Source organism: Hyla sarda, chromosome 5 (genome assembly GCF_029499605.1).
Source record: "Hyla sarda isolate aHylSar1 chromosome 5, aHylSar1.hap1, whole genome shotgun sequence".
Classification (NCBI taxonomy): domain Eukaryota; kingdom Metazoa; phylum Chordata; class Amphibia; order Anura; family Hylidae; genus Hyla; species Hyla sarda.
Window position 1 is genome coordinate 7003676 of NC_079193.1, and position 26607 is coordinate 7030282.

Here is a 26607-nt window from a genome sequence, read left to right on the forward strand (position 1 = left end):
CAGAGCCGACACTAAATAGTGTGTACAGCAGAACCCATATAGCAGAGCCGACACTGAATAGTGTGTACAGCAGAACCCGTATAGCAGAGCCGACACTACATAGTGTGTACAGCAGAACCCATATAGCAGAGCCGACACTGAATAGTGTGTACAGCAGAACCCGTATAGCAGAGCCGACACTGAATAGTGTGTACAGCAGAACCCATATAGCAGTGCCGACACAGAATAGTATGTACAGCAGAACCCGTATAGCAGAGCCGACACTACATAGTGTGTGCAGCAGAACCCGTATAGCAGAGCCGACACTGAATAGTGTGTACAGCAGAACCCATATAGCAGAGCCGACACTGAATAGTGTGTACAGCAGAACCCGTATAGCAGAGCCGACACTGAATAGTGTGTACGGCAGAACCCGTATAGCAGAGCCAACACTGACTTGGCGCTGCTACATGGCAGGAAGGTTTTTCGTCTGAGGGATGACACAGTTTCGGAAGAGGGAGTTTTGGATGACGGAGGAGGGAGTTGCGGCTGATGCCTGACGGAGATTGGTCCGGGAGAGGAGGCGGGACGCTGTTTGGCCTGATGTGGGACGGCGTTACGGCTGACGACTGACAATGTCCTAAAATGGACACTGTAAAAGGGATTTGCTGTATTTGCTGTATACCCTCCCTGGATCTGATGGCTGACCTGGTGCCAAACTTATAAATTGCCTTTTTATTTCTCAGCCAAGTGTCAAGGAGGCAGAGCTGAGCTGCTCAAGTGCCACAGCCTTGCATGTCAGTGATACATACAAATAATGTAAAAACTGTTATTTGTCTAAAAAGGTCACATGACATGAGGTCGGCATGATCCATTTCTTTTTTGCATCATGTTCGTATGTTTGATCAAATTTATTTTCTGGTTAATTCATAATGAAGACGGAACTGAAAATCATCATAAAACTGCTACATATCTTCTATAGTACTATATAATCATTCTGATTTACAATATTTCTATTACATAAGGGACAGTATAATAGTAGTTTATTTTAATGTATATAGGAGCAGTATTATAGTCGTTATATTCTTGTATATAGGAGCAGTATTATAGCAGTTATATTCTTGTATATAGGAGCAGTATTATAGTAGTTATATTCTTGTATATAGGAGGCAGTATTATAGTAGTTATATTCTTGTATATAGGAGCAGTATTATAGTAGTTATATTCTTGTATATAGGAGCAGTATTATAGTAGTTATATTCTTGTATATAGGAGCAGTATTATAGTAGTTATATTCTTGTATATAGGAGCAGTATTATAGTAGTTATATTCTTGTATATAGGAGCAGTATTATAGTAGTTATATTCTTGTATATAGGAGCAGTATTATAGTAGTTATATTCTTGTATATAGGAGCAGTATTATAGTAGTTATATTCTTGTATATAGGAGCAGTATTATAGTAGTTATATTCTTGTCTATAGGAGCAGTATTATAGTAGTTATATTCTTGTATATAGGAGCAGTATTATGGTAGTTATATTCTTGTCTATAGGAGCAGTATTATAGTAGTTATATTCTTGTATATAGGAGCAGTATTATAGTAGTTATATTCTTGTATATAGGAGCAGTATTATAATAGTTATATTCTTGTATATAGGAGGCAATTTTTATTAGTAAAAAACAAACAGAAATATTACAGTACACTCGACCAAAAATTATCAAAACAATATCAAATATTAAAAATCATACACTTCCATTACAAAAGAAACAATAATGTAAACTTAGAAAAAGCCTATTGCTTTTAAATGAGAAGAAAAGTAAATAAATGAACAACACAAAAGCATCATGAAGGTAAATATCATTCTATATACACGTTCCTCCATAATGATAGATTTTTTTCATCCTTCCTGATCTCCAAGCACTTGATCCACCTCAGCTCTGACATGATCAGGTCTACTGCTCTCCTATCATGGAAGGGTTCACTGTACATGGAGACTCGGGTCCTGGTGTGCCAATGATAGTATTTTATCACAGATATGATGATGTATAACGTCTCCCGGTCAATGTCACTTACACTAGATGTTACACCGTAAATTATTTCTGGGTATTTTAAGGTCTGTAGTCTCGGGATTCTTAGCTTGTTGGATATAGCCTGCCATATATGTCGCCCTCCCCAGCACTCCGATATAAAATGCGTCATGGTCTCCTCCTCCTGACACCCTAGGGGACACTTACGATCAGACACACTCAGGTATTTTAAATTCCCTCTTACAAACAGTTTCCCGTGTAAGGACAGCCAGGCGATGTCATGGAATTTGTTCGGTAGCCTCACACTGTTTAGAAGCCTCAGACTGTCCCATAAAATGGCGGATGTACAGTCCCTTAGTGCTGGCTGTAAACAGAAAAAGGTCCTACAAACCCTGACATAAAGGTCCTTACGGGTCTTACTCTCAATATAGGACTTCTCAATGCGCCATCTCTTCAGACATCTGAGCCCGTATTCCAGGTACGGGGGGAGGTAGTCACGCGTCCATCTCCCCCTCTTGAGACTGCCGCCTCGCACCCAAGACTCTGCAAAAGGCAATATCCAGTCCCTGATACTATTCGCCCACAGGGAGCTGTTGTTTGAGTCCAAGCAACCAAAATTTACTTTTAGAAACATGGAGTCAAAGAGCACCCTTGGATTCAGCATATCCAGCCCACCCTCTCTCCTCTGTAGGTAGTTGATCCCTCTTTTTATTGGGTTCAACCTGTTCCCCCAAAACATTTGGAAGAACAGACTAAAGAGCTGAGCGGAGAAAGATTCTGGTAAAGGAAAAACGACAGAGACATACAAGAAGACGGGGACCAGGTAAGTCTTCAACATTTTAACCCTTTCTCTATAGGTCAGCCTCCAGTTCTTCCATCGCTGAACCTTTGCATTTCCGATTTCCAACTTCTCTTCCCAATTTAGTCTGGCGTTATCATCCCTCCCGAATTTGACCCCTAAGATTTTAATATAGGAGGAGGCTCTCACAAATTGGGGCAGATCAAAGTCTGGATCAGTATCTGATATCCAGAGAGCTTGACTCTTCTCAAGGTTGACCAGAGACCCTGAGGCCTCTGAGTAACTTCTGATGGCCGCAGACAACATCTCCACCTCACGAGGCTCAGATATCACTACAGTCACATCATCCGCATAGGCAACAACACTCAGGGGCAGGCAGTGGGGGACCGGCACCCCCTGAAAACCACACTCCTGCAGTGACCTCAGAAACGGGTCTAAGGCAAATACAGCGGACTCAGTGGGCAACCTTGTCTCACCCCCGCCTCAACCCTGAAGGTGTCACCCTGCCAACCATTGATCAGAGGAAAGCTCTCTGCCTCACAATACAAAGTCTTCAGCCAATCAATGAATTGTCCCGGAATACCGTACTTTGACAAAGTGGCCCATAGATACTCATGATCTACTCTGTCAAAGGCTTTAGCCTGGTCAAGACTGACAACATATCTCCCACACCTCAGGGCTTTACATCTCTCAAACATCTCCCTTATGGAGATCACTGCCCCAGAGATGTTCTGCCCTTTTACTGTGCCATACTGACAGCCTGCCAACAGTGCCGGGGACAGACAAACTAACCTAGAAAACAGGATCTTTGCCAGAATCTTCCTGTCGACATTCAAGAGGGCAATTGGCCTCCAGTTCTTGATGTCACTCGGCTCTTTACCTTTAGACAGCAGAATCAGCGAGGACACTCTCATGGATGGAGGCATCAGGTGACTTTCTAGACAATTTGTGTAAACATCCACGAGGATTGGAGCCAAGAGGTCTCTGAATGTCTTATAGAATTCTGCTGTTATCCCATCTGGACCTGGTGCCTTCTTCACATGTAACTTATTAATGGCCTCTATAACCTCCGCCACCGTCAATTCTGCTGTCAAAGGAAAAAAGTCCAGATCATCAGTATCAGGGAGCAGAGTTGCCTCCAAGAATTGGGTCATCTTGTCTCTATCCAAAACCTTCCTCTGAAACAAGTCAGCATAGTACGATCTCACCACTCCCAGGATACCCTCCCGAGATTCCTGCAAAACACCCTGGGAGTCAGTGAGACCGGTGACAGATTTATTTGCCACCTGCTCCCGGCAATTCTCAAAGGGATCAGGAGACCCTAATCCCATAATCCCGTTCAAGAACCAGGGAGGTATACCTGCTGTACTGATACTGCCTTATCGCAGATTTCAGCCGGTCTATGCTTTGTTGGTCCCCACCCGCCGAATATAGTGACTCCAATTCTTTGCGCAGCTTGAGATACTGGCCATACTTACTCCTCCCCTTTTTAAAGGACAGTCTCTTTAAGAGGGTTCTGATCTCATCCTTGACATCCTCCCACCAGGCGGCCATATCATCATAGAAGTCCACCCGCTCTAGCTGACTCTGCATAAAGGAATGAACACATTTCTGGACATAGACATCCTCCAAGATACTGGAATTAAGCTTCCAAAGACCCCTTCCAATATCTGGGCGCTTACTGACACCAAGGCAGAAAGCTAAGGCCATGTGATCTGAATAAGGGACAGTTCTCTCAGTCCTATCACTAATAAATTCTTCAGGACCCACAAACGCCATATCTATTCTACTGCTCCTGTCAGAACATGTGTATGTTAGTTTGGGTTTCCTTCCACCCTGTGTGAACACATCACTCAGACCGGCCTGCAATATGATGTTATTTAGGACCTTGGAGTCCCTGGCCACCGCTCTACCTGAGGACCTGTCACCCGATGTCCTAGTGACATTAAAATCCCCGGCCATAATTACAGGAACAGATGTGAATAGATATGGTTTTACCTCATTAAATAGCTGGACCCTTTCTGTCACTGTCTGTGGGCCATAGATATTTATGAGCCGGAGTCTTCTACCTTGGATGGTGACCTCCAGGATCAGACACCTTCCCATAACGACCTCTTTCATCCTATGTACAGTCACATCCCTGGTGGTGAACAGTATGGCCACCCCGGCATAAGGCTCCACAGCCAGTGACCAGAAAGATGGCCCAGGCGTCCATTCCCTCTCAGCCTCACGTAAATACCCCGAAGAAGTCAGGCGCGTCTCCTGCATAAAGATGACATCTGTGTCCAGATCCCTAAGATGGTCATAGACTACGTGCCGTGTCCTCCTCACTTTAATACTGTTCATATTTCTAGAGGTTACCCTTAAAGTAAACCCAGCCATGATAAGAAAGAAGAGCAGAGACCTGACCCCCATTATCACAAGTCAGAATCTGAGTCCCGCTGTCCACCACCTGTCTCCATGTCTGACTCTACCTGAGGTTTTACACTCGAGGGTTTCTTTTTTATTGGGGGTTGGTCCCTTGTGTCACCGTCACAGTCATCCTCTATTCTTTTCAATTCAGTGTCCAGATCTCCCTCGGACTCTGACAGAACCTCGTACCTGTTGGACACGACCATCACTCCTGCCCTGTTGTCAGCCCTTTTCTTCGTGGTTTGGCTGGAGCTGTTCTCCCCCTCAGGCCTGAGGGAGGAATTGTCTTTTTTCCTCCTTTTATTTTGCTGTATCCTATTCCCCTCAGACACAGAAGAGGACACACCCGGCTGCTGCTGGTCTTGTGGCACAACTTCCATGTCCCCCTGTAAACTCTCCGACTGCTGAGGTGTTTGTGCAGTGTCACTCAAATCTGGCTGGACCTCCTGTCTGGTCAGAATAGGGTCTGATATTAAAGTCTCCTCCTCTACAGCCTCTGCCCCCGCCACAAGGTCCTCATCAGGAAGCTCCCGGCAGATGTTGTGCCAGGCATTGGGACAGTCCCAGTGAGGGTGACCGATCTCACCACATAAATTACATCTGATGTTGTGACAGTCAGCACTTAGGTGACCAGTCTCACCACACAGGTTACATTTTACCACTGTACAGGTATTTGCCAGATGCCCAGGTTTACCACATTTAAAGCACTTTCTGGGCTGACCAGGGTAGAAGCAAACACCTTTTTCCCTCCCAATAAAGAAGGAGTTAGGCAGATGTTGGGTGATGTTCCCATGTTGGCGCAGCTTCCCCAGGACCTTCCACCCTCCAGTCCAAATACCGTCATCATCTCTGTTCTTGGTGAGATCAGACACCAGGTCACAATGTCTGCGGAGCCACACCACAATGTCCTGGGGAGGAACAGCTTCATTCCAGAAGATGATGTTGATGATGACGGTATTTGGCTTGGATATGGGGATAAAACTGAATTTATTCCAACCCTCTGTGTCTCTGAACCTGGGGAAGTTGGACCAGAACCTATCCAGATTAGACATGAGCTTAAAGCTGACATCATAGCCCTGTCTATCTGGAAAGTTATTACCGCCAAGATGTCCGCTGGCACAAACCCCATCTGGTGGCACAGGAGCTCCCTCACCACAAACCTCCTATCCGGAAGGTCCTCCTTGGCACCTCTGTGCCGGAATCTCACCACATTCCTCCTTTTAAATGCCTGGCCAGTGTAATTGGCGCTGGAGGTGAAAGATGGAGCACCACGGCTCCAGGCATTTCTAGGAGGAACCTGGCGGGTACCTGCGTCCTGTCTTACAGGGTTGGGGTCTACTCTAGGGGGCCCTGCCACAGCTGCTGTGCTTGTCGGTAAAGGGGGGTAATCCTGCACATTATTATGTACAACAACACCTGCCCCATCCACCTCTATATCATCATGAGATATTACACCCCACACAGATTGTGCACCCCCTCCAGCCACCGACCCCTCAGGAACATCACAGTCCGCACCCCCAGTCCGTGCCCCAACATTATCACAGTCCGCACACCCAGTCCGTGCCCCAACATTAGAGCTCTGCTCCATCACCCCATCACCTTCATACACCGGCAAATGTCCACTGTCCTCCTGATGTACTTGGCTCTCTGGGACTTGCGGTGCCTCTGCAGGTACTGGAATTGCAGGCTCTTGTTTAGGAACAGCTGCAGGTCTCTGAGATTGCTGTTCTCCATACTTATGCTGATCCGTGAAGCTTGGTGGTTTTATTAGGTGTCTTTTCACCTCCTGGGGCTCCTCTGCGGTGATGTCAGGTATTACATCGGATCTGGGCTCTGCGTCAAAATTTAGCTGGTACTGGGAAAAGCACTCCTGGTTCCTATAGGACTCCGCCACTGGTCCCATCCTCTCCAGTAAACAGTCCATCTCGCTCACTATGGTGGCCAGCTCTGTACTCAGTGTATACAGTTTGTCGTCATGCATTGACTTGTACTGTGGGTTAGCAGTCTTTAGTTTGTATATACAGTCAATCTGCATTTGTAGCATCTGTTTTTGGTGTTTCAGCTCCTCCATCCTCCTCACCAGTGCTGGGATCTCCTCCGCCAGCTGTAGCTCTGGTGCCGGGTGGTCTCTTTGCCCTGCTGGAGGGGTCTGGATAGACTCTCAGGCTGGTTGTACACAGTGGAGCCATCGCTGGTTGTATCTGCTGAAGCCAGGTCAGAGTCCGGGGCAGGAACAGTTTTGCAGACACTTTGAGATTTCTCCACAAATTTCCCAGGTGTCACCCCCATAGACCCCTCTGCAGTATTTTGGCTCTTACCTCCAGCCTGGGATCTTGTGCGGCCTGAGCGGGTCATGCTGGAGACCACCACTTGCTGCTGTAGGTTTTCCTGCAGTGTTTGCCTCTCCAGAGATGTCCTCCTCTGCCTCTGTGCTGGAGAGTGGAGCTGCACACCTGCTGCCTGTGATCCCCTCACCTCCTGTGCACCAACATGGCCTTGAATAGCAGACTTTTCTCTTACTGGACTTACTTTCTGGGAGACTTTTGGTTGTTCCCCACACTGAGAGCCGACTGTATAATCACACGTGTCTCACAAACACTTTCTGCTGCTTCTTTCTTTACTTTACAAACATCCATTTCTTTATCTTCCATCCTTGCACTTGTAGTGCTTCCATGCTGAGGACTTTGGTGTACAACATCCACTTTAGGATTTTCATCCCCATCAAAAAGAGTCTGGGAGTTTTCATCCAGTGTAGGCCGAGAAGCCGGGGCCTTGCTTGGGGAGCTTCTCCGCCCAGGGTGGCCCCGCCCTGGGCTTGCTCCAGACATCAGGAGAACTACAGACACACAACCTCACCGCTAGGAGGCAGTATTATAGTAGTTATATTCTTGTATATAGGAGGCAGTATTATAGGGAAAATGTGTACTTACCGTAATTTTGCTTTCCATGAGTCTGAAGGCAGCACAGAAGGGTTAATAGCTCCTTTCAGTTCATCCCAGGACCGCCCACCTAGCAAACAATTAAGCGAATTAACAAGCCTGGCTATAACCATCCATCAGAACCTCATCCACTTGTGTTATTGAATAGACTCAGTTCTGATGCAAAAAGATGACCTATAGTAGGGAGGGTTTGTATGTGCTGCCTTCAGACTCATGGAAAGCAAAATTACGGTAAGTACAAATTTTCCCTTTCCATTTCGTCTTCAGGCAGCACAGAAGGGAGCTGTATAGCAACATAAGGGAGGGATACTTAATTGAACACGGCATAGAGCACCGACACGCCAGAGGCTGGACCCCAGCTTTGGTTGTCTAGAGTGTAGATTGAGCTATGATGGAATCTGGTGGCTCAACTCCTGTGATCCCACTGGCATTCAGAATCGTAGACTTAAGCCATTCCACCAAGGTAGCTTTAGACACCTTTCTTCCCTTTACCACACCGGCAACTGTATGAACAGATACTCTTCCACCCTGAATGTCTTGGTTCTATTGTGGTAGAAGATCAGTGCTGTAGACCCATTCAGATGGTGAAGAACTCTTCCTCCTCAACAGTGGATCCAGTGAGAACTTCAGCAAGCGAATTCCCTGATGATGTCATCTCAGATGACACCTTCAGCAGGACTCCCTCTGGTACAAATCTTATAAAGGGATCTCATGAGGAGAGCGCTTGTATTTTATCCCAACCTGTGTGAGAATGTTATCGCAATCAGGAAAGAACTTGTAGGACAATCACTTCAGGTCGACTTACTCGGGAGAGGCTTAGACACCACCCCCGGGGGAAGACCTACGACTGGTCTGAGGAAGACCTACGACAGGTCTGAGGAAGACCTACGACAGGTCTGAGGAAGACCTACGACTGGTCTGAGGAAGAACTACGACTGGTCTGAGGAAGACCTACGACTGGTCTGAGGAAGACCTACGACTGGTCTGAGGAAGACCTATGACTGGTCTGACCTGCCTTAGTGCTGTGAAGAATCAAGTGATGACTGGATGACCGCCAATCTGCTATCTGTGAAGGAATTTATTGAGACATGGAGCCTCAATGTATTCGCTCACAGGTTTTTTTCAAATCCATTTTGGAGGAAATGCAAAATGACTGCAAAGGGAACCTCTTTTCGATCCTCCTCCAGAACGTGAACTTTCTCTAGAGTGTCGAGTAGAGCGCCTTTAAGGATTCTCTTTCGGCTGAAAAGACTAGTAGATATCACCTCCTCCAATGAGCCCATCATATGGAATCTATCCTTCTCAAACTCCACACAGTCAAAGGCAACAGCTTCGGCTGTGGATGAAGGACCCATTCTGTGTCAGCAGGTCCCTGTGGGGAGGAAATTTCCTTCAACTGTAACAGGAGGGAACACAAACCCTGTCTTGGCCAGTATGGGGCTATTAGGATCATGTCTGGCTTGTCCATCAGGATCTTCCTTATGACTGGAGGCTGAAATAGATAGATGTAGAGGCCTCTCTATGATACTGTCAGTGCATCCAAGATGTCTGGTTGGTTTCTGCAAATTTCAGCAAATTTAGCAACCTTCCAGTTTCCTATGGTAGCCCTCATGTCGTAATCAGGTAGACCTCTCCTGCTGACTATTTGGCAGAGGTATACTTCAGTGAGGGACCTCTGCTTGAACATAGAATAGTTCTGCTCGGATGATCCGCCTGGATATTCAGAGTGCCTGCTGGGACCGCTGGGATACTGGGCACTGGGTTAAAGAGTAGCCAAAATACCCAAGTTCACTGGCCCCATCTTCCTCAGGTTGACATCTGATATTCTTCATGTGTCCAGCTCCTCTGGACTCAAAGATCCAACATGTAAGCTCCTTAATCTGATTCAGAGGCATCTGTTGTGAGCAGGACCACATCCGTAGGTCAAAAGCTACAACCTATTGGGAGATTTTCTTTTGGAAAGCCCCAATCTGAGACTCCTGCATGTGCGACTGACAGCCCAAGCGGGGGGGGGGGGGGGGGGGGGGGAAATATTGGAGATTCCTGTCCAGACAGACTGAACTTTCTCCTGGAAATCTCTCAGACTGTTTGTAGAATGTGACTTCTTCAGTGAAAAAGACAGATATTAGTTGGTGGGCTTGGAAGGTATATACACCTTACACCTGTCCAGTAATAGCAGGTATATACACCTTACACCTGTCCAGAACTGAAGGACAGAAAAAAACACAAGTGGATGAGGTTCTGATGGATATTTATAGCCGGGCTTGGCCTGAGGCTTGTTAATTCTCTTAATTGTTTTCTAGGTGGGTGGTCCTGGGATAAACTGAAAGGAGCTATTAACCCTTCTGTGCTGCCTGAAGACGAAATGGAAAGTAGTAATATTCTTGTATATAGGAGCAGTATTATAGTAGTAATATTCTTGTATATAGGTGCAGTATTATAGTAGTTATATTCTTGTATATAGGAGCAGTATTATAGTAGTTATATTCTTGTATATAGGAGAAGTATTATAGTAGTTATATTCTTGTATATAGGAGCAGTATTATAGAAGTTATATTCTTGTATATAGGAGCAGTATTATAGTAGATATATTCTTGTATGTAGGAGCAGTATTATAGTAGTTATAGTCTTGTATATAGGAGCAGTATTACAGTAGTTATATTCTTGTATATAGGAGCAGTATTATAGTAGTTATATTCTTGTATATAGGAGCAGTATTATAGTAGTTATATTCTTGTATATAGGAGAAGTATTATAGTAGTTATATTCTTGTATATAGGGGACAGTATTATAGTAGTTATATTCTTGTATATAGGAGCAGTATTATAGTAGTTATATTCTTGTATATAGGAGAAGTATTATAGTAGTTATATTCTTGTATATAGGGGACAGTATTATAGTAGTTATATTCTTGTATATAGGAGCAGTATTATTCTTGTATATAGCTAGGAGGCAGTATTAAAGTAGTTATATTATTGTATATAGGAGGCAGTATTATAGTAGTTATATTCTTGTATATAGGAGGCAGTATTATAGTAGTTATATTCTTGTATATAGCTAGGAGGCAGTATTATAGTAGTTATATTCTTGTATATAGGAGAGAAGTATTATAGTAGTTATATTCTTGTATATAGGAGCAGTATTATAGTAGTTATATTCTTGCATATAGGGGGCAGTATTATAGTAGTTATATTCTTGTATATAGGAGCAGTATTATAGTAGTTATATTCTTGTATATAGGAGCAGTATTATAGTAGTTATATTCTTGTATATAGGAGCAGTATTATAGTAGTTATATTCTTGTATATAGGAGCAGTATTATAGTAGTTATATTCTTGTATATAGGAGCAGTATTATAGTAGTTATATTCTTGTATATAGGAGGCAGTATTATAGTAGTTATATTCTTGTATATAGGAGCAGTATTATAGTAGTTATATTCTTGTATATAGGGAGCAGTATTATAGTAGTTATATTCTTGTATATAGGAGGCAGTATTATAGTAGGTATATTCTTGTATATAGGAGCAGTATTATAGTAGTTATATTCTTGTATATAGGAGCAGTATTATAGTAGTTATATTCTTGTATATAGGAGCAGTATTATAGTAGTTATATTCTTGTATATAGGGAGCAGTATTATAGTAGTTATATTCTTGTATATAGGAGGCAGTATTATAGTAGGTATATTCTTGTATATAGGAGCAGTATTATAGTAGTTATATTCTTGTATATAGGAGCAGTATTATAGTAGTTATATTCTTGTATATAGGAGCAGTATTATAGTAGTTATATTCTTGTATATAGGAGCAGTATTATAGTAGTTATATTCTTGTATATAGGAGGCAGTATTATAGTAGTTATATTCTTGTATATAGGAGGCAGTATTATAGTAGGTATATTCTTGTATATAGGAGCAGTATTATAGTAGTTATATTCTTGTATATAGGAGAGAAGTATTATAGTAGTTATATTCTTGTATATAGGAGCAGTATTATAGTAGTTATATTCTTGCATATAGGGGGCAGTATTATAGTAGTTATATTCTTGTATATAGGAGCAGTATTATAGTAGTTATATTCTTGTATATAGGAGCAGTATTATAGTAGTTATATTCTTGTATATAGGAGCAGTATTATAGTAGTTATATTCTTGTATATAGGAGCAGTATTATAGTAGTTATATTCTTGTATATAGGAGCAGTATTATAGTAGTTATATTCTTGTATATAGGAGGCAGTATTATAGTAGTTATATTCTTGTATATAGGAGCAGTATTATAGTAGTTATATTCTTGTATATAGGGAGCAGTATTATAGTAGTTATATTCTTGTATATAGGAGGCAGTATTATAGTAGGTATATTCTTGTATATAGGAGCAGTATTATAGTAGTTATATTCTTGTATATAGGAGCAGTATTATAGTAGTTATATTCTTGTATATAGGAGCAGTATTATAGTAGTTATATTCTTGTATATAGGGAGCAGTATTATAGTAGTTATATTCTTGTATATAGGAGGCAGTATTATAGTAGGTATATTCTTGTATATAGGAGCAGTATTATAGTAGTTATATTCTTGTATATAGGAGCAGTATTATAGTAGTTATATTCTTGTATATAGGAGCAGTATTATAGTAGTTATATTCTTGTATATAGGAGCAGTATTATAGTAGTTATATTCTTGTATATAGGAGGCAGTATTATAGTAGTTATATTCTTGTATATAGGAGGCAGTATTATAGTAGGTATATTCTTGTATATAGGAGCAGTATTATAGTAGTTATATTATTGTATATAGGAGCAGTACTATAGTAGTTATATTCTTGTATATAGGAGCAGTATTATAGTAGTTATATTTTTGTATATAGGAGCTGTATTATAGTAGTTATATTCTTGTATATAGGAGCAGTATTATAGTAGTTATATTCTTGTATATAGGAGCAGTATTATAGTAGTTATATTCTTGTATATAGCTAGGAGGCAGTATTATAGTAGTTATATTCTTGTATATAGGAGCAGTATTATAGTAGTTATATTCTTGTATATAGGAGCAGTATTATAGTAGTTATATTCTTGTATATAGGGAGCAGTATTATAGTAGTTATATTCTTGTATATAGGAGGCAGTATTATAGTAGGTATATTCTTGTATATAGGAGCAGTATTATAGTAGTTATATTCTTGTATATAGGAGCAGTATTATAGTAGTTATATTCTGGTATATAGGAGCAGTATTATAGTAGTTATATTCTTGTATATAGGAGCAGTATTATAGTAGTTATATTCTTGTATATAGGAGCAGTATTATAGTAGTTATATTCTTGTATATAGGAGCAGTATTATAGTAGTTATATTCTTGTATATAGGAGGCAGTATTATAGTAGTTATATTCTTGTATATAGGAGCAGTATTATAGTAGTTATATTCTTGTATATAGGGAGCAGTATTATAGTAGTTATATTCTTGTATATAGGAGGCAGTATTATAGTAGGTATATTCTTGTATATAGGAGCAGTATTATAGTAGTTATATTCTTGTATATAGGAGCAGTATTATAGTAGTTATATTCTTGTATATAGGAGCAGTATTATAGTAGTTATATTCTTGTATATAGGGAGCAGTATTATAGTAGTTATATTCTTGTATATAGGAGGCAGTATTATAGTAGGTATATTCTTGTATATAGGAGCAGTATTATAGTAGTTATATTCTTGTATATAGGAGCAGTATTATAGTAGTTATATTCTTGTATATAGGAGCAGTATTATAGTAGTTATATTCTTGTATATAGGAGCAGTATTATAGTAGTTATATTCTTGTATATAGGAGGCAGTATTATAGTAGTTATATTCTTGTATATAGGAGGCAGTATTATAGTAGGTATATTCTTGTATATAGGAGCAGTATTATAGTAGTTATATTCTTGTATATAGGAGAGAAGTATTATAGTAGTTATATTCTTGTATATAGGAGCAGTATTATAGTAGTTATATTCTTGCATATAGGGGGCAGTATTATAGTAGTTATATTCTTGTATATAGGAGCAGTATTATAGTAGTTATATTCTTGTATATAGGAGCAGTATTATAGTAGTTATATTCTTGTATATAGGAGCAGTATTATAGTAGTTATATTCTTGTATATAGGAGCAGTATTATAGTAGTTATATTCTTGTATATAGGAGCAGTATTATAGTAGTTATATTCTTGTATATAGGAGAAGTATTATAGTAGTTATATTATTGTATATAGGGGCGGTATTATAGTAGTTATATTCTTGTATATAGCTAGGAGGCAGTATTATAGTAGTTATATTCCTGTATATAGGAGGCAGTATTATAGTAGTTATATTCTTGTCTATAGGAGCAGTATTATAGCAGTTATATTCTTGTATATAGGAGCAGTATTATAGTAGTTATATTCTTGTATATAGCTAGGAGGCAGTATTATAGTAGTTATATTCTTGTATATAGGAGCAGTATTATAGTAGTTATATTCTTGTATATAGCTAGTAGGCAGTATTATAGTAGTTATATTCTTGTATATAGCAGCAGTATTATAGTAGTTATATTCTTGTATATAGGAGCAGTATTATAGTAGTTATATTCTTGTATATAGGGAGCAGTATTATAGTAGTTATATTCTTGTATATAGGAGGCAGTATTATAGTAGGTATATTCTTGTATATAGGAGCAGTATTATAGTAGTTATATTCTTGTATATAGGAGCAGTATTATAGTAGTTATATTCTGGTATATAGGAGCAGTATTATAGTAGTTATATTTTTGTATATAGGAGCTGTATTATAGTAGTTATATTCTTGTATATAGGAGCAGTATTATAGTAGTTATATTCTTGTATATAGTGGGCAGTATTATAGTAGTTATATTCTTGTATATAGGAGCAGTATTATAGTAGTTATATTCTTGTATATAGGAGCAGTATTATAGTAGTTATATTCTTGTATATAGGAGCAGTATTATAGTAGTTATATTCTTGTATATAGGAGCAGTATTATAGTAGTTATATTCTTGTATATAGGAGACAGTATTATAGTAGATATATTCTTATACATAGGGAGCAGTATTATAGTAGTTATATTATTGTATATAGGAGGCAGTATTATAGTAGTTATATTCTTGTATATAGGAGCAGTATTATAGTAGTTATATTCTTGTATATAGGAGGCAGTATTATAGTAGTTATATTCTTGTATATAGGAGGCAGTATTATAGTAGTTATATTCTTGTATATAGGAGCAGTATTATAGTAGTTATATTCTTGTATATAGGAGGCAGTATTATAGTAGTTATATTCTTGTATATAGGAGAAGTATTATAGTAGTTATATTATTGTATATAGGGGCGGTATTATAGTAGTTATATTCTTGTATATAGCTAGGAGGCAGTATTATAGTAGTTATATTCCTGTATATAGGAGGCAGTATTATAGTAGTTATATTCTTGTCTATAGGAGCAGTATTATAGCAGTTATATTCTTGTATATAGGAGCAGTATTATAGTAGTTATATTCTTGTATATAGCTAGGAGGCAGTATTATAGTAGTTATATTCTTGTATATAGGAGCAGTATTATAGTAGTTATATTCTTGTATATAGCTAGGAGGCAGTATTATAGTAGTTATATTCTTGTATATAGGAGCAGTATTATAGTAGTTATATTCTTGTATATAGGAGCAGTATTATAGTAGTTATATTCTTGTATATAGGGAGCAGTATTATAGTAGTTATATTCTTGTATATAGGAGGCAGTATTATAGTAGGTATATTCTTGTATATAGGAGCAGTATTATAGTAGTTATATTCTTGTATATAGGAGCAGTATTATAGTAGTTATATTCTGGTATATAGGAGCAGTATTATAGTAGTTATATTTTTGTATATAGGAGCTGTATTATAGTAGTTATATTCTTGTATATAGGAGCAGTATTATAGTAGTTATATTCTTGTATATAGTGGGCAGTATTATAGTAGTTATATTCTTGTATATAGGAGCAGTATTATAGTAGTTATATTCTTGTATATAGGAGCAGTATTATAGTAGTTATGTTCTTGTATATAGGGGCAGTATTATAGTAGTTATATTCTTGTATATAGGAGGCAGTATTATAGTAGGTATATTCTTGTATATAGGAGCAGTATTATAGTAGTTATATTCTTGTATATAGGAGCAGTATTATAGTAGTTATATTCTTGTATATAGGAGCAGTATTATAGTAGTTATATTCTTGTATATAGGAGCAGTATTATAGTAGTTATATTCTTGTATATAGGAGGCAGTATTATAGTAGTTATATTCTTGTATATAGGAGCAGTATTATAGTAGTTATGTTCTTGTATATAGGGGCAGTATTATAGTAGTTATATTCTTGTATATAGGAGGCAGTATTATAGTAGGTATATTCTTGTATATAGGAGCAGTATTATAGTAGTTATATTCTTGTATATAGGAGCAGTATTATAGTAGTTATATTCTTGTATATAGGAGCAGTATTATAGTAGTTATATTCTTGTATATAGGAGCAGTATTATAGTAGTTATATTCTTGTATATAGGAGGCAGTATTATAGTAGTTATATTCTTGTATATAGGAGAAGTATTATAGTAGTTATATTATTGTATATAGGGGCGGTATTATAGTAGTTATATTCTTGTATATAGCTAGGAGGCAGTATTATAGTAGTTATATTCCTGTATATAGGAGGCAGTATTATAGTAGTTATATTCTTGTCTATAGGAGCAGTATTATAGCAGTTATATTCTTGTATATAGGAGCAGTATTATAGTAGTTATATTCTTGTATATAGCTAGGAGGCAGTATTATAGTAGTTATATTCTTGTATATAGGAGCAGTATTATAGTAGTTATATTCTTGTATATAGCTAGGAGGCAGTATTATAGTAGTTATATTCTTGTATATAGCTAGGAGGCAGTATTATAGTAGTTATATTCTTGTATATAGTGGGCAGTATTATAGTAGTTATATTCTTGTATATAGGAGCAGTATTATAGTAGTTATATTCTTGTATATAGGAGCAGTATTATAGTAGTTATATTCTTGTATATAGGAGCAGTATTATAGTAGTTATATTCTTGTATATAGGAGCAGTATTATAGTAGTTATATTCTTGTATATAGGAGACAGTATTATAGTAGATATATTCTTATACATAGGGAGCAGTATTATAGTAGTTATATTATTGTATATAGGAGGCAGTATTATAGTAGTTATATTCTTGTATATAGGAGCAGTATTATAGTAGTTATATTCTTGTATATAGGAGGCAGTATTATAGTAGTTATATTCTTGTATATAGGAGGCAGTATTATAGTAGTTATATTCTTGTATATAGGAGCAGTATTATAGTAGTTATATTCTTGTATATAGGAGGCAGTATTATAGTAGTTATATTCTTGTATATAGGAGAAGTATTATAGTAGTTATATTATTGTATATAGGGGCGGTATTATAGTAGTTATATTCTTGTATATAGCTAGGAGGCAGTATTATAGTAGTTATATTCCTGTATATAGGAGGCAGTATTATAGTAGTTATATTCTTGTATATAGGAGCAGTATTATAGCAGTTATATTCTTGTATATAGGAGCAGTATTATAGTAGTTATATTCTTGTATATAGCTAGGAGGCAGTATTATAGTAGTTATATTCTTGTATATAGGAGCAGTATTATAGTAGTTATATTCTTGTATATAGCTAGGAGGCAGTATTATAGTAGTTATATTCTTGTATATAGCTAGGAGGCAGTATTATAGTAGTTATATTCTTGTATATAGCTAGGAGGCAGTATTATAGTAGTTATATTCTTGTATATAGCTAGGAGGCAGTATTATAGTAGATGGCAGCATTTCAAAGGATTTAGTATAATGTATTTATTATATATTTATCATAATTCGTGTTACTAATATTTGTTATTTATATCACAGTATCATTGTAGTAATATTTAGCACAGTTGTGAAGTAATTTACCCCTCTCATAGCCTCATTATGTTTGTACCTACATTATACATCTCTTTTTTACATCACAGCGTTAAATCACGTGACTGGACTCGTTTACTGATCTCATTCGGGTACTTCCGGCCATTTTACTCGGCTCCGCCCACTGTTTATTGTTTTATTAGACTCCGCCTCTTATCTCATCCAATACGGAGCGCGCTGCCCTTCCCCCTCACTTCACACAATCCGCCTTTTCCTGTGAAAACCATGTGACTCCGCCTCTTAGCTACAACCAATCGCTGGGGACTTCACGCTTATCGGATTAGTCCACGCCTCCGGACTCCGCCTATCACGGTGACCCTATCCCCTGACAGACTTCTTCCTCCCGCCTTAATTAAGCCCCGCCTCTCTCCTGAAGCCAATCGTTTGTGTCCTAATGTCTCCGCCTCCTTCCTGTCTCCTCCTTCACCGTGGCTCCTCCCCTTGCTCCTCCTCCGGTTCTCGCCCAGTTTTCGGGCTGTAGTCGGTGACCGGGAGCGGCGAAACATGGAGCGGCCGTTACTGTCGGAGAGCCTGGCCAAGGTAGGAGGCTCCCGGGCTCCGGTGTAGGCGGAGCGGCGCCGCTTTGTTGTGTGAGGTGGAGCGGGGGCAGTGTTATCTATGGAGAGTGATACATCCCTGTGTATAGCGATACATCCCTGTCTATAGTGATACATCCCTGTCTATAGTGATACCTCCCTGTGTATAGTGATACATCCCTGTGTATAGTGATACATCCCTGTGTATAGCGATACCTCCCTGTGTATAGTGATACATCCCTGTGTATAGCGATACCTCCCTGTCTATAGCGATACCTCCCTGTGTATAGTGATACATCCCTGTCTATAGTGATACATCCCTGTCTATAGTGATACCTCCCTGTGTATAGTGATACATCCCTGTGTATAGTGATACATCCCTGTGTATAGCGATACCTCCCTGTGTATAGTGATACATCCCTGTGTATAGCGATACATCCCTGTGTATAGTGATACCTCCCTGTCTATAGTGATACCTCCCTGTGTATAGTGATACAGCCCTGTCTATAGCGATACATCCCTGTCTATAGTGATACATCCCTGTCTATAGTGATACCTCCCTGTGTATAGTGATACATCCCTGTGTATAGTGATACATCCCTGTGTATAGTGATACATCCCTGTCTATAGCGATACATCCCTGTCTATAGCGATACCTCCCTGTGTATAGCGATACCTCCCTGTCTATAGTGATACATCCCTGTCTATAGTGATACATCCCTGTCTATAGTGATACATCCCTGTCTATAGCGATACCTCCCTGTCTATAGTGATACATCCCTGTCTATAGTGATACATCCCTGTCTATAGTGATACCTCCCTGTGTATAGTGATACATCCCTGTGTATAGTGATACCTCCCTGTGTATAGTGATACCTCCCTGTGTATAGTGATACCTCCCTGTGTATAGTGATACCTCCCTGTGTATAGTGATACCTCCCTGTGTATAGTGATACCTCCCTGTGTATAGTGATACCTCCCTGTGTATAGTGATACCTCCCTGTGTATAGTGATACCTCCCTGTGTATAGCGATACATCCCTGTGTATAGTGATACCTCCCTGTCTATAGTGATACAGCCCTGTCTATAGCGATACATCCCTGTCTATAGTGATACATCCCTGTGTATAGCGATACATCCCTGTGTATAGCGATACCTCCCTGTCTATAGTGATACAGCCCTGTCTATAGTGATACAGCCCTGTCTATAGCGATACATCCCTGTCTATAGTGATACATCCCTGTGTATAGCGATACATCCCTGTGTATAGTGATACCTCCCTGTCTATAGTGATACCTCCCTGTCTATAGTGATACAGCCCTGTCTATAGCGATACCTCCCTGTCTATAGTGATACATCCCTGTCTATAGCGATACCTCCCTGTGTATAGTGATACCTCCCTGTCTATAGTGATACATCCCTGTGTATAGCGATACATCCCTGTGTACATCCCTGTCTATAGTGATACATCCCTGTCTATAGTGATACATCCCTGTCTATAGTGATACATCCCTGTCTATAGCGATACATCCCTGTCTATAGCGATACATCCCTGTGTATAGTGATACATCCCTGTGTATAGTGATACATCCCTGTGTATAGTGATACATCCCTGTGTATAGTGATACATCCCTGTGTATAGTGATACATCCCTGTCTATAGTGATACCTCCCTGTCTATAGTGATACCTCCCTGTCTATAGTGATACCTCCCTGTCTATAGTGATACCTCCCTGTCTATAGTGATACCTCCCTGTCTATAGTGATACATCCCTGTCTATAGTGATACATCCCTTTCTATAGTGATACATCCCTGTCTATAGTGATACATCCCTGTCTATAGCGATACCTCCCTGTGTATAGCGATACATCCCTGTGTACATCCCTGTCTATAGCGATACATCCCTGTCTATAGTGATACATCCCTGTCTATAGCGATACATCCGTGTCTATAGTGATACATCCCTGTCTATAGTGATACATCCCTGTCTATAGCGATACCTCCCTGTGTATAGCGATACATCCCTGTGTACATCCCTGTCTATAGCGATACATCCCTGTCTATAGCGATACATCCCTGTCTATAGCGATACATCCCTGTCTATAGCGATACATCCCTGTCTATAGCGATACATCCGTGTCTATAGTGATACATCCCTGTCTATAGTGATACATCCCTGTCTATAGTGATACATCCCTGTCTATAGTGATACATCCCTGTCTATAGTGATACATCCCTGTCTATAGTGATACATCCCTGTCTATAGCGATACATCCCTGTCTATAGCGATACATCCCTGTGTATAGCGATACATCCCTGTGTATAGCGATACATCCCTGTCTATAGTGATACATCCCTGTCTATAGCGATACAGCCCTGTCTATAGCGATACCTCCCTGTCTATGGCGATACATCCCTGTCTATAGCGACACATCCCTGTCTATAGCGATACATCCCTGTCTATAGCGATACATCCCTGTCTATAGCGATACATCCCTGTCTATAGCGATACATCCCTGTCTATAGCGATACATCCCTGTCTATAGCGATACATCCCTGTCTATAGCGATACATCCCTGTCTATAGCGATACATCCCTGTCTATAGCGATACATCCCTGTCTATAGCGATACATCCCTGTCTATAGCGATACCTCCCTGTCTATAGCGATACCTCCCTGTCTATAGCGATACCTCCCTGTCTATAGCGATACCTCCCTGTCTATAGCGATACCTCCCTGTCTATAGCGATACCTCCCTGTCTATAGCGATACCTCCCTGTCTATAGCGATACCTCCCTGTGTATAGCGATACCTCCCTGTGTATAGCGATACCTCCCTGTCTATAGCGATACCTCCCTGTCTATAGCGATACCTCCCTGTGTATAGCGATACCTCCCTGTGTATAGCGATACCTCCCTGTGTATAGCGATACATCCCTGTGTATAGCGATACATCCCTGTGTATAGCGATACATCCCTGTGTATAGCGATACATCCCTGTGTATAGCGATACATCCCTGTGTATAGCGATACATCCCTGTGTATAGCGATACATCCCTGTGTATAGCGATACATCCCTGTGTATAGCGATACATCCCTGTGTATAGCGATACATCCCTGTGTATAGCGATACATCCCTGTGTATAGCGATACATCCCTGTGTATAGCGATACATCCCTGTGTATAGCGATACATCCCTGTCTATAGCGATACATCCCTGTGTATAGCGATACCTCCCTGTCTATAGCGATACAGCCCTGTCTATAGCGATACATCCCTGTCTATAGCGATACATCCCTGTGTATAGCGATACATCCCTGTGTATAGCGATACATCCCTGTGTATAGCGATACATCCCTGTGTATAGCGATACCTCCCTGTGTATAGCGATACCTCCCTGTCTATAGCGATACCTCCCTGTGTATAGCGATACCTCCCTGTGTATAGCGATACATCCCTGTGTATAGCGATACATCCCTGTGTATAGCGATACATCCCTGTGTATAGCGATACCTCCCTGTCTATAGCGATACAGCCCTGTCTATAGCGATACAGCCCTGTCTATAGCGATACAGCCCTGTGTATAGCGATACATCCCTGTCTATAGCGATACCTCCCTGTCTATAGCGATACCTCCCTGTCTATAGCGATACATCCCTGTGTATAGCGATACATCCCTGTGTATAGCGATACATCCCTGTGTATAGCGATACATCCCTGTGTATAGCGATACATCCCTGTGTATAGCGATACATCCCTGTGTATAGCGATACATCCCTGTGTATAGCGATACATCCCTGTGTATAGCGATACATCCCTGTGTATAGCGATACATCCCTGTCTATAGCGATACATCCCTGTCTATAGCGATACATCCCTGTCTATAGCGATACATCCCTGTCTATAGCGATACATCCCTGTCTATAGCGATACATCCCTGTCTATAGCGATACATCCCTGTCTATAGCGATACATCCCTGTCTATAGCGATACATCCCTGTGTATAGCGATACCTCCCTGTGTATAGCGATACCTCCCTGTGTATAGCGATACCTCCCTGTGTATAGCGATACCTCCCTGTGTATAGCGATACCTCCCTGTGTATAGCGATACCTCCCTGTGTATAGCGATACCTCCCTGTGTATAGCGATACCTCCCTGTGTATAGCGATACCTCCCTGTGTATAGCGATACCTCCCTGTGTATAGCGATACCTCCCTGTGTATAGCGATACCTCCCTGTGTATAGCGATACCTCCCTGTGTATAGCGATACCTCCCTGTGTATAGCGATACCTCCCTGTGTATAGCGATACCTCCCTGTGTATAGCGATACCTCCCTGTGTATAGCGATACCTCCCTGTGTATGGCGATACCTCCCTGTGTATGGCGATACCTCCCTGTGTATGGCGATACCTCCCTGTGTATAGCGATACATCCCTGTGTATAGCGATACCTCCCTGTGTATGGCGATACCTCCCTGTGTATGGCGATACCTCCCTGTGTCTGGCGATACCTCCCGGTGTATCTAGAGTCGGTGTATGGAGTGTGTGATACATTCATGCATATCTATAGTCGGTGTATAGAGTGTGATACATTCGTGCGTATCTAGAGTCGGTGTGTGATACATTCGTGTGTATCTAGAGTCGGTGTATGGAGTGTGATACATTCGTGTGTATCTAGAGTCGGCGTGTGATACATTCGTGTGTATCTAGAGTCGGCGTGTGATACATTCGTGTGTATCTAGAGTCGGCGTGTGATACATTCGTGTGTATCTAGAGTCGGCGTGTGATACATTCGTGTGTATCTAGAGTCGGCGTGTGATACATTCGTGTGTATCTAGAGTCGGCGTGTGATACATTCGTGTGTATCTAGAGTCGGCGTGTGATACATTCGTGTGTATCTAGAGTCGGCGTGTGATACATTCGTGTGTATCTAGAGTCGGCGTGTGATACATTCGTGTGTATCTAGAGTCGGCGTGTGATACATTCGTGTGTATCTAGAGTCGGCGTGTGATACATTCGTGTGTATCTAGAGTCGGCGTGTGATACATTTGTGTGTATCTAGAGTCGGTGGGTGATACATTCGTGTGTATCTAGAGTCGGTGGGTGATACATTCGTGTGTATCTAGAGTCGGTGGGTGATACATTCGTGTGTATCTAGAGTCGGCGTGTGATACATTTGTGTGTATCTAGAGTCGGTGGGTGATACATTCGTGTGTATCTAGAGTCGGTGGGTGATACATTCGTGTGTATCTAGAGTCGGTGGGTGATACATTCGTGTGTATCTAGAGTCGGTGTATGGAGCCTATATAGTGTGATTCGCCCCTGTAGTCGGTGTCTGGAGCCCCTGTATATAGCTTTATACATCCCTGGCAGCTGTATACATTATAGGGTCACCTATGGGATCTATAGATATAGCGTCTGTACACTGTTACATTGTTAATGCATATATATTGTATATATTACAACATTAGGAAAATGGGAAGGGGGAGTGATTAGCATTTATATTAGAGGTGTGTGTATATACTGGGGATCGACCGATATCGCTTTTTTAGGGCCGATAGCCGATAACTTATACTGATATTCCGGTATAAGTTATCGGCTATTTATCCCCCCGCGACACCGCTGCAGAGCATTGATTTCCAGCGGGCGCTTTAAATCAATGCACTGCAGTGGCTTTTGCGGTGCCATAGGCCGCCGCCGCCACCACCCGCTTCTCTCCCCCTGCCGGTCCGGGGGTCCTGAGTCCTATCACCGCCACCGCGCCCCCTACCGCCGCACCCCCCACCGCACCACCCCCATTGCCTCCCCCATCCCCGGTTGTATAATTACCTATTCCCAGGGTCCACTCTACATCTGGCTCCGGTGGCGTCCTCCTGAGCTGTCACACTGATGGTCACGTCACGTCACTCGTCATTGCGCACAGCATAACGCAGGACGCAGCCGGAGCCAGAAGTAGTGTGGGCCCCGGGAACAGGTAATTATAAAACCCGGTGATGGGGGAGGTGAGACGCGGGGGGCGGGGCATTATCGGCTTTTCGGCAAGGTAATTGCCGATACCGATAATGCCCAGAATCGTGATTATCGGCCGATAATATCGGCCAAACCGATAATCGGTCGATCTCTAATATATATATATATAATTAAAAAACTTTCTAATTGGTTAATTGCTTATACAGATCAATATAAGACTTATGCAGCCTATTAAGGCCTTGGGCTACTGCATCACCCGGCATGATTTTTGTTAATATGCAAATGAGGCTTTAGAGTCCAGGGGGCGTTCCCCAGCACAGCAGGAGTCCAGATAAGTCAAACACATGTCGTCTTTATTACTGCCCGCCTGCATTCACTGTGCTGATATTTGTTACTGTGTACAAGGACGGTGACCTCCCTGAGATGTAACCAGGTAGAGGATTAAAGGGGTACTCCGGTGCTCCTGTGTTCTGAACGCTCAGAGCCGGAGGCCGTGATTGTGATGTCACACCCCCTCCATTCATGTCTATGGGCCGACACGCCCCCTCCCTTAGACACGAATGTAGGGGGTGTGACATCACGAGGGGCGTGGCCATGACATCACAATCACTGACTCTGATTGTTCTGTGGCTGTGACGTCATGACCACTGCCGCAGGAATCCGGCGTTTGTTTAGAGCTGCTGCTGGGGCCCCCTGCGATCAGACCCTGCATGTCTAGCAGCGGAGTACCCCATTAAACAGTGCTGTGGAGTTGGAGGAAATTTTGGGTACCTGGAGTCGGAATCGGCAAACAATGCACCTTCTCCGACTCCTACTAAATAGTTAATACAATGCCGCCCACCCAAATCAGTGTCGAAAGGTTTTCAGCCCTAAAAATAATAACGTCTGAGTTAAGAGCCTCTATGACAGTGGATCTGGCAGAGGCCATTCTCTTCCTTAGAACTCTACATTGAATTGATTTGCCTATAACTACATTTCATGGTGAATATAAACCATTTCTAGGTTTTACAGATTTTGTTTTTGGTTCATATAGATCAGCTTTGTTTTTGTTCTAAAACAACCAAAAGTCTCTATGACAAGGCGCCATTGCTCTCAGACACGGCCGCCACGACCTTACCGACGCTTCCTTAGAGACAACTACTTCCGCCCACGGTCCGGATGCACCTCGGAGGTCCCCGGCTACCAATAACCTGTCCAACACTTTTCTACTACATGTCATTCCTGCATGTCACCACCTCCATTGTATTCTCGTCTGGATTCTACTTGTCTTTATTCAGTCTAATGTCAATTATGTTTTTTCTGCAAGTGATGCTTCATTCACTGCATTGTAGTTTCGCCCCTCCCCCTTTTATTTTGGCGACAAATGTAACAGTTTTTAAACCCTGTATGTACTGTATAGCACTATCACTGATCTGAGGAAGGGGGCGTTGTCTCCCGAAACGCGTTATCCTGTTTACTTTGCTTTATTCTCAATAAAGCGGTCCAGCTTTGTTCCACATCACTTCTCTTGTCCGTTCCTTCTTTTCCACACTGGAAACCACAGGATTTTTTTTGCATCATTCCATGGTGCTTCCTCCAGGTTTGGCAAGCCCCTTCCTGAACCCTTGGCTCGGCAGCGGTCTCCAGCATTGTTACCCCGGTTGGTGGGTTGATGCATGAGTTTTCCACTCCCTCCAGGTGAGCACCCATTACCTACAAGCAACCTGTGCCCACCTGCCTCTACTTCATCATTCCTTCTTTATTTGCGGTAACACACTAGGCGCCCCCTGCTGGTCTTTACTTTTCTCTTCAAATACATATTCTACAGACATGATGGGAGTTTTAGCTTTACAATAGCTGGAGAACCAAGACCTCCACCCAAAAAATTGGCTGCTTATTCTAGAATGCCCGGGCCTATTTTTGATTCCAGTCCGGCCCTGCCTGTAAGTCTC

The 26607-nt window shown here is 41.1% G+C and overlaps 1 protein-coding gene across 1 annotated transcript in view; it reads left to right on the top strand.

Moving 5' to 3' along the window:
• Window positions 1–18205: 18205 nt before the first annotated feature.
• Window positions 18206–26607, top strand: part of LOC130272844 (uncharacterized) — a 42232-nt gene continuing 33830 nt past the window's right edge. Inside the window, exon 1 of the mRNA XM_056518800.1 lies at window positions 18206–18709. Coding sequence (XP_056374775.1) covers window positions 18674–18709 — 36 coding nt within the window. The 5' untranslated portion in view covers window positions 18206–18673. The remainder of the gene's footprint in view (window positions 18710–26607) is intronic.